This window comes from Rattus norvegicus, chromosome 1 (genome assembly GCF_021556685.1).
Source record: "Rattus norvegicus strain SHRSP/BbbUtx chromosome 1, alternate assembly SHRSP_T2T, whole genome shotgun sequence".
Taxonomy (NCBI): domain Eukaryota; kingdom Metazoa; phylum Chordata; class Mammalia; order Rodentia; family Muridae; genus Rattus; species Rattus norvegicus.
Window position 1 is genome coordinate 79,689,238 of NC_141534.1, and position 9,604 is coordinate 79,698,841.

General features: G+C 41.0%; 1 protein-coding gene and 3 pseudogenes across 1 annotated transcript; all 4 read right to left on the reverse strand.

Annotated features, from left to right (window-relative positions):
- Positions 1-534: 534 nt before the first annotated feature.
- LOC108349841 (60S ribosomal protein L7a pseudogene) lies at positions 535-936 on the reverse strand (annotated as a pseudogene).
- Cct6a-ps14 (chaperonin containing Tcp1, subunit 6A (zeta 1), pseudogene 14) lies at positions 3,512-5,495 on the reverse strand (annotated as a pseudogene).
- On the reverse strand, positions 7,090-8,007 carry Vom1r34 (vomeronasal 1 receptor 34). Its single transcript, NM_001167554.1, has one exon. The coding sequence runs from the start codon at positions 8,005-8,007 to the stop codon at positions 7,090-7,092; it is 918 nt and encodes a 305-aa protein (NP_001161026.1).
- Vom1r-ps44 (vomeronasal 1 receptor Vom1r-ps44 pseudogene) lies at positions 7,459-8,007 on the reverse strand (annotated as a pseudogene).

Here is a 9,604-nt window from a genome sequence, read left to right on the forward strand (position 1 = left end):
AAGTATCTTTGTGGCTTCCCAGGCGTGTCTGCCCCTCTGAAGGTCTAGCTCTCCCTCCCACAGGATTTGGGTGCACTCCTTTTTTTTTGTAATTATATTTATGTACAGAAAACTTAAGTGTACATTTAACCCAGCTTAGTGGCGAGTTCTTTAGCCTTTGCCTTTTCCAGCTTGGCAATGCGAGCCACAGACTTAGGACCCAGGACGTTGCCTCCCCAGTGGCGGCAGATCTCGTCATATCTGTCATTATAATTGGTCCTAATAGCTTCCACCAGCTTAGCCAGAGCACCCTTGTCTTCCGAGTTAACCTGTGTGAAGGCAACAGTGGTGCATGTCTTCCTGTGGACCAGGAACCCCAGCCTGGCCTTTTCCTTGATGATGCAGTAGGGCACCCCCATCTTTCGACAAAGGGCAGGGAGGAAAACCACCAGCTCAATGGGGTCTACATCATGGGCAATCACCACCAGCTGAGCCTTCTTGTTCTCCACCAAGGTGGTGACTGTATTGACCCCTGCTCAGAGGACAGGCGGTCTCTTAGTTGGGACGTCCCACTTTGCCAGCAGCTATCTTCTCAGCGTGGGCCAGCAGCCTCTGCTTCTTCTCCTGCTTTGTCTCTGGCCTGTACTTGTGGGCAAGCTTAAGCAGCTGAGTCACTGTTTGCCTGTCCAGGGCCTGGGTGAACTTGTTGATGGCAGGAGGTACTCTGAGCCGCTTATAGAGGATGGCTCTTTGCCGCTGCAGCCTGATGTAGTGGGACCATTTAATGAAGCGTGCGAGATCTCTTTTGGATCTCATTGGGCTGGATGTCCTACCCAATGCCGAAGTTCTTAGGCCTTTTCTCAAACAAAGGATTGACCACCTTTTTGGACTCCTGTTTCTTGACCACAGCTGGGGCCAGGCCACCTTCTTCCCCTTGGCCTTCTTTCCGTTGGGCATCTTGCTCGGCTGGAGGAGAGAGCACTCCTTCTTTAAAAAGGGGAACAAGAATACCCTTGGGAGGGAATATGGAGGCAAAGTGTAGAACAGAGGCAGAAGGAACACCCATTCAGAGCCTGCCCCACATGTGGCCCATACATATACAGCCACCAAACTAGATAAGATGGATGAAGCAAAGAAGTGCAGGCTCACAGGAACCAGATATAGAACTCTCCTGAGAGACACGCCAGAATACAGCAAATACATAGGCGAATGCCATCATTAAACCACTGACTGAGAATGGGACCACCGTTGAAGGAATCAGAGAAAGGACTGAAAGAGCTTGAAGGGGCTCAAGACACCATATGAACAACAATGCCAACCAACCAGGGCTTCCAGGGACTAAGCCACTACCCAAAGACTATACATGGACTGATCCTGGGCTCCAACCTCATAGGTATCAATGAATAGCCTAGTAAGAGCACCAGTGGAAGGGGAAGCCCTTGGTCCTGCCGACACTGAACCCCCAGTGAATGTGATTGTTGGGGGGAGGGCAGTAATAGGGGGAGGAGGGGGAGGGGAACACCCATAGAGAAGGGGAAGGAGAGGGCTTAGAGGGATGTTGGCCTGAAACCAGGAAAGGGAATAACAATCGAAATAAGAGATGCCCAAGTTAATAAAGATGGAGAAAAAAATTAAGTAATTAAAAAAGTCCAATAAAAAATGTAAAGGAAAAAAATCTTTGTGGGATGTTGGCTCATCTTTTGGGTATATGTCCAGGAGGTGTATAGCTAGGTCTTGATTTACAACTACTCCCAGTTTCCTGAGAATCTTTCAAATTGATTTCCAAAATAGTTGTACACTTTTGCACTTCCACCAGAATGCAGGTATGTACTCACTTATAAGTGGATATTAGTCATAAAATACAGGATACTCCTGTGACATTCCACTGACACAAAGAAGCTAAACAAGAGGGAAGGCAAACTCTAGCATGATTGATTCCCAGTTAGAAAGAGGAATAAGATAGTCATAAGAGGCAAATGAAGGGAGGGAACCTGCTGAAAGAGGGGATGAAGGGTTCAGCATTAGGTTTGGGGAAGACAGGGCAGAGGGCTAAATAGCCGTGAAAATGAATGGAAATCTGCAATTGTCAGGGACTTGTAGGTAGGCTGCATCTCTTGGACAAGATAGGCATCCAAAAACAGTCAATGGAACATAGGGACTCTTATGGGAGAAATGGAGAATGGATTGCTGGCTCCAAAGGAGAGAGTAAGTCAACAGAAAGACCAATAGAATCAACTAACCTGAACCCTTGGGGCTCTTAGATTCTGAATCACCGTGTAAAGAACATAAACAGGCCATATTTAGGCCTCTCTGAACATATGTAGCATTGTGAACCTTGGTCTTCATATGGGTCCTGATCAACTGGCATGGGGGCTATCCCCAAATCCCCAAAGCTGTTGTCAGTACATGAAATATGTTCTTCAATCCTGCTTTGTATTTCTATATTATCTAAGTGCCCTTTCCTTGTTCATAAGAAATTTTAATTAAATGATACCTCGAGTTTTAATCTTTAAGAGTTGTGGGATTAAAAGAGACACTCTGGCCACATATGATCATCACTAGTATTTACTGTATATCTTATGTCCCCAAAAATTATCTACTAGATTAATCTATATGCAGAATGAAAATTCTTTCTTAGCCTGTAGCATTCTGGTTATTATTCATGGGTTTTGCAATGTGTCAGTCAAATCAACACCAAATAGAATCAGAGTGTGGCTCTATTTATTTCATATGATCAATTGGCAAATTAGCAGAGATGAAGAATAGATTCCTGTATCTAGGGGCCAAAGTGTTTGGTCATGCTGGCATGATTACAACTGAAATATGTGAGCATCGGGGAGATCATTGTGTAGCAGGTTATCTGTACATACAGTGATGATTATTATAGTGATAATTTTCATTACTTGAGAAACCAAGTTATGCAAATATGATTTTGTTTTAATCCCAGATGTGGGGCATGGGGCTGTTTCAGATTGCCCACAGCCACTGTTGGTGTCTTATGCTTTAGGAGGGGAATGATTTTTTCCAGAAGCAGATAGTTTTAGTTTGGATTTCTGGGGACTCTTGAGAGGATATAAATTTGAGATCCCAAAGAGGGCCTGTGGTGGCTACTGCTCTGCCTGCTGATGCCAATTCGTCTTGCTGCTGTTCCTCTTGCTTATTTTGCTATTGCCTGACTGCTGTTTGGCTGTTTTGTTGGACTGCTGGTTGGAGATGTATTGATGATAGAAATTGAATTTACCACAAGGAACCCAATAACTCTATTCAGCCTGAAAGATTCTTAAGATATCTACACTCCTTTTTCCTCTTTAACATATTTTCTATACTACCAGGTATTAGGTGGTTGGAAGAGATTGGGTTGGAATAAGTATTATAAGGGTAGTAGATAATATAACCTAATAAATTACCCCTTAGGTATGACTAGACATAAGGGAATATACAGATTAAGAGGCAGAGATCAGTGATACAGAGTACACTGAACTGATTAAACTATGAAACTATACTTTGTTTCTTTTTATCCTGTAGCCTGAGATGGTGCAGAACCTCTGACTTTATTTTCAAAGTGCTAGGCTTACACGCATGCATCACCATGCCTTATTTAGGAGAAAACCATTCCAAAATTTCAAAGAACACTTAAGGAAATAGGTAGACAACAACGCTTATCTTATTGTGTAATTTTGTAGCACTATAACAAAAACATCTTGTTCAGTGGATTTCAAAAGACTTGCTTTGAATGTGTTCACTAAATGCAAAAAAAAGCTCAATAAAAATTTACAGTATTATCATTTATTTGAATAGGTGCCAAATATCCTGTTCCTTTTCTCCTATCAGGGAGAGAAAATTATTTTCCAAATCACTTGAAGCTTGGACAAAAATAACTGTTCCCTACAACATTCTGTAGCATCACAGGCAGACTTCTTCAGCCCTTCAGAGAGGACATCCCAGCTCTCATGATCTCATCAACCAGGAGAATGTTGGTGGCCATTGCAGTACAGGAGTGAAGCAGCTGCTTCTTTACACAGTAGTTATCCCACTCACTCATTTCTGTGGCCACAATCGCCTCACCTGTGTTCAGATCCACCCCTACAAGCTGACAGGATTCTGAATGTTCAGCTTTAACTTTAACTCTTTTTTCCTGAAGGTCAAAACCAGATTTCTGCACAAGAACCTTGGGAATGATGAGCAAGGAATCTAAAAAATGTCTGAACCCCAAGCTGAGCTCTGCCCTTCACACTGGGCTTGTATTTAATCAGAGCCTCGGCCAGTGCCACTTCTAATTCACCTGCACCCATGACAGCACAGCCATCATCAATAACATTTTGACAGCCCTCAAGCCATCTCTGATTGCATCCTTGATCTGAGTCAGTGTGTGCTTATTTGGTCCTTTAGCCAGTAAAGTGACAGACTGGAGATTGTCACATTTCTTCATAACGGTGAACTTTTCCTCACCCAGTGTATACTCATAGACAAGACCTGCATGTCCCAAACAGTCAGGATTCAGGTCAACAGACAAGTTCATAACTATCCCACCACAAGTGTCAGCCTTTCCATGTTTCTCCTCTTGGGTCTACATAGAGCTATGATACCTTCATTCACAAGGGCATCTAAAGAAAAGGGGTCAATCCCCTTTTGATTAATAACAACAAATCCTTTATCTGAATCACCACAAACTTTCTTTTTCAGTTCTATTTCTTTTAACTCTATCTTCAATGAATTTTCCTTCAGTCTTTACTAGTTTCTCTCTCTCTTCCGCACTCTGGTAAAAGACCCAGAATTCCCTTCTGTCTTCTCATACTCCAAGGACACGTTGCATGTGAGGATGTAGGCACTTTCTACTCTTTTCTTCATATCAGGATGCCACACCCCATGATCCAAAACGAGCCCTCTGATTCAGCTGTATCACTTTCAGATTTATGGTTCATCTCCATGATCTCAACATGAAGAGGTCAATGGGCTCATCTTCTTCCCTAATGGCCAAAATGGAGTCCACCACAGCCTCTGTCAAGACAGCAAGTTCAGCATGAACTTCAGCAGAGATGCCCTGGCCATATTGATGAGTGTTTCTCTGTCAATCTCTTTGCTTACTTTAACTTGTTCCAAAAACTGGAGAGCTTTTTCCTTTGCAGCTTCAAAACCTTCAGATATTATTCTGGGATGAAGACCTTCAGAAACATAGAGGTCTATTTGTTTGAGCAGCTCCCTGATGATGAGGACATTGGATATAGTGCCATCGCCAGTTATGTCATCCTGGGCTGTAGCCACTTTTGCTATCAAAGAGGCTGTTGGGTGTTGAATTTGCATTTCATGAATCAGCACATTGCCATCTTTAATAAGTTTAATGTCTTCGGCACCAGATACAAGCTTCTTCATGGTGTCTTTAGGCCCAAGTTGGTCCTCAGAACATCCTGCAGGACCAGTGCCGCGCTACTGTTCACCACCAGCGCTGCCTGCTCTCGGGCTACCTCGGTTTTAGGATTTAAGGTCTTCACCACCGCCATGGCTGGTCTAGCTCAGGGAGATGCCAAGAAGAACGTGCTCTACGTGCATCTTCTCCTATACTTTATTTCTTTACTGTGTGTGGACATGCTCAAGCACAGATTTGAGGAAGTCAGAGTACACCTTGTAGGAGTTTGTTCTCTCCACTGTATTGAACCAGGGGCTGGAACTCAGGTGTTCTATTCTAAGTGGAGAGTGCTTTACATGCTGAACTATCTTGTTGCCTCTTATTCTGGCCTGTGTTATGATCAAGAACTGGTGAAATATTTCTGTCAGTTTTAATGGTGGTCCAAGTCTGAGAAAATGTATATGAGACCTCAACATTAATTTTGTAACTCAGTGTGATTCTAGTCTTCAAATTATAATATACAAATTGTTGTTTCCTATTCAATTATTTAAAGATCATTCACTATGGCTGTTATTAGTGATTTTTTTCCACCAATTTGGAAATGAAGTGTCAAATGAATCAGATAAATTTCTCAGGAGGATGGAGAGATGGCTCAGCAGTTTAGAGCCCTGGACACATTAACATTGGATCAGGGTTTGAGTCTTAGAACCTATATTTGTAACACCAGTTCTAGGGGTATGGCACCAATTTTTCTTTTTCTATTTCTTTTTTTTTTTGGAAAAATAACTTCTAACCTTTATTGCTTAGAGAAAGAAAAAACTTCAACCTTTGTATTGAGTATGAAAAAGCCCTGTACTTGTCAGTAAGATGAAAACTGTCTCATGCTAAGAAGCCTACCTGTTCTGCTCTGCTCTGCTCATTACTCTCTCTGCTCTGTCTGCTTTTTTTTTTTAATTAACTTGAGTATTTCTTATATACATGTCGAGTGTTATTCCCTTTCCCGGTTTCCGGGCAAACATCCCCCTCCCCTCTCCCCTTCCTTATGTGTATTCCCCTCCCAACCCTTCCCCCATTGCCACCCTCCCCCCAACAGTCTAGTTCACTGGTGGTTCAGTCTTAGCAGGACCCAGAGCTTCCCCGTCCACTGGGCACCAATTTTTCTTAAGGGAAGGAAATCCCCATAAATATATACACATCCAGTACACATAAGCAAAATAAATGCTAAAACAGTTGTTTGGTCACAATAGTACGTTCCACCACTCTGATTTTAACCTTCATCACACTGACAGTTATAGCTACTTGAGATATTTATCTTGTGGACTGTAGTGTCTGTGATCATTTTGAGGCAACTGTTAAGGGTGGATGCTTGATTTTAATCTTCTGAGAAAATAATTTTGTAACTAAGGAAGACACTGACAGAATGAGTTTTGCCTACTCTTGTCTCCTGTATGACTGTTGGGTGTTTCTGATGTTTGGAAAAACAGTTTCACTATGGCCCAGAGTGAAGACATTGCCAAGAACTTTCAGGAGAGGATGTCCAGTTTGGATCTTGGTATGCTTTCTTGGTCCTGATACATCAAACCTCTTAAGGCTCCTGAGCATGAACTACCTTTGCAAATTTTCCTCTTTACTCTTGATGTAATAAGCAGTAGTGTGCAATATGCACGTTTTTACAAAAGACATTGAACACATATTTATAGAATAAAATTTTTAATGGTATTAAGAAAGTTGTCTTCTGTATCTGACATTCTTTGTGACTCAAGTTTTCAACAGCTGAATCGCACAGAACAAGGATCCTTAGGATCTCTGACGATCAACAATAAGGGAGAAATTGTGGGGAAGCTTAAGATCAAAGCTTCACTGACATGCCTCACAAAGAGACGTGAATCTATAAAAAAGTTTTGAAAGATGATACAAATAAAATGTAGAAGATAACAGCTAACAAATGTGACCACCAACATCAGGATAGTATGGGTTGCTCTTGTCTCAGCTTGACCTCTGGTGTCCTGATTGGGAGTGAGGATGTGCTGCATTCGCTGGCGATGTCTATGGAGGAGAAGCACCATGGAGACACTGGTCCAGACCATGATGCTAATGAATGTGGCATCATGGATAAACCTCAAGAAGACAATGCCTACAGTGAATCCAGAAGTGGAACAGAACAACTTTCTTTTTGAATCAGTGTTATTGTCTGTTATCTGAGGACCAGTGACTATAACTGGAATGTAGATATTATTTAAAACACTGAAGAACCAACAACTGCAACAAGAGTAAGTAGCAAAATTTGGGACATTTGCTCTAAGCAAAACTTTACCTCTATGAACAGGAGCAAGAGTGAGAAACTGTTGGATACTCAGGACACAGGTGGAACACAAGTTGGTGCTTCTTGCTACCAGGCGAGTGAAGAATCCAAATTTACATTTGAGGTCAGTTAGAGGACTTCTTTGAGCAAAAGTCATCATGTTGTTTGGAAAGACAGTGATGAAGAGAATCAAAGCATTGGCCACAGCTATGTTTGTTAAAATCATATGTGTGGCCCTCTGTTGAGAACCAGTTAAGATTGGAGAGAAATTATGGATAAACAGAAAAATATTGGCCACAGTCCCAACCCCAAACTGACAAAGCAAGAGGATCTGAAGAGCCACTTCCTCAGTGGTTTTCAAGGATTTATCAGGAGCAGGCATTGAGAGGGCTTTACTCAACGCTAGACTAATGATTAGATGGAATACTGCTGTGTTCAATACTTTGTTCTATTGTCCATGCTTTCAAATTGATTTGGGAAAATTTCTTCTCTTGATCAGTGAGATACTATTCTATCCACAATACAGGGACTTTGCCTAGAGAACAATGCATGAAGAGTAACTCAGAATAAAATTTTATTCTTATTGAATTACTCCTGTCTCAAGATAAATTTTATATTGCAATTACATCTTTATGGTCATGTAGTTCAGTATCCTACAAAATAACACATATTTTAACACACTATGGTCTCTTGCCTTTGAATAAAGACAGGAAAGAGATTAGTATAACAAAAGCAAACATAAATGCAACATAAAAGAATAAAATTTTCTTACATGTAATAATCAATAAGGTTGTGTAACTGAATTCAGTTGTAGAAAATTAAGTTGTTGCCTTCTGATAAATTTTTGATATTTATCCACACAACAAAATACCAAATATTTTTGATAAAGGCACCTGTGTTTTGATCACACAGATTAACATAGGTTTATATATGTATCCTCCCAGTGGAAAAGCCCACTTACAAACAAGTTTCACTTATTCATATTTTTCCAAATCATAATTTTTGGTCTAAACGTTCTCGTGCCAGGGTCTTACCTGCATCATCTCCTGCTTCCCTCCAAAATTATTAACACAATCACTATTATACACTTTGAAAGCTGATGCATTGTACTTGTTTATATGTATTCTAAAGGAACATGAGGGCCTCCATTAACCAGATAAAATTCAACATCTCACATACAGATGTCACATTGAAGGCTGTTTTCTGCTGAGTGCCAATACAGAAAACAGATATTTCATTGAGATGACAGCAAATTATGAACATATTTGAGTTCAACTGCAGCCTCCAAAAGGAAATAATGATTCATGTTGGCTTCAGAAGACAATGTATATTGAAGAAAGGAGAAGAGAATTTTAAGCAGAAGTCTATTGATGGAAGAATTCCACCTTCTGAGTCAGGATGAAGATACTCATCTGAAGGCCAACTACAAAGCACAGCTCCTACAGAAGCACATCTCATAGAGCCTGTTACATTTAAGAAGTTCTCTGTGTGACTCTGCATAAGAAAGAATGCACGGAAATTCAGACTGGTTTCTTATTCTCCATGCAATGCTGAGAAGGTAACCCAACAGAGACCAGCTTTCACTTCTCATAAAATAAAAAGATATGTGGAAAAGACATCATTCAGAGAGTTTATTACTGTGTCACCTCTGGCTTCAGTGCATTTGTCTGCATGGTGTTTTGGGAATATCTCTGATGAAGGAAAAATCATTTATCTCTTGAGCCAATCTCCAATTGTACTTTCTGTGCTTAATGATAATGTCTAGGGGTTTGATCGATTTTAATGAGTGTTTGGGCAGAATTTAAGAAAGGGTTTTCATGTTTATTTTGGGAGAATCTAAGTTCTGGTTTGATCTTGTAGTCAGATGCTAATTGGGCACTCAAGGGTAGAACAAGGGACTCATTATGTGCATTTCTACAGAGTACTTTTCTCCCTATCTCACTCTTGTAAAATTATGCTGACTCCAATCTTTCCAGAAA

Coding starts and splice junctions, on each gene's coding strand:
- Vom1r34 (NM_001167554.1), bottom strand. CDS start 8,007: ATGCCTGCTCCTGATAAATCCTTGAAAACCACTGAGGAAGTGGCTCTT.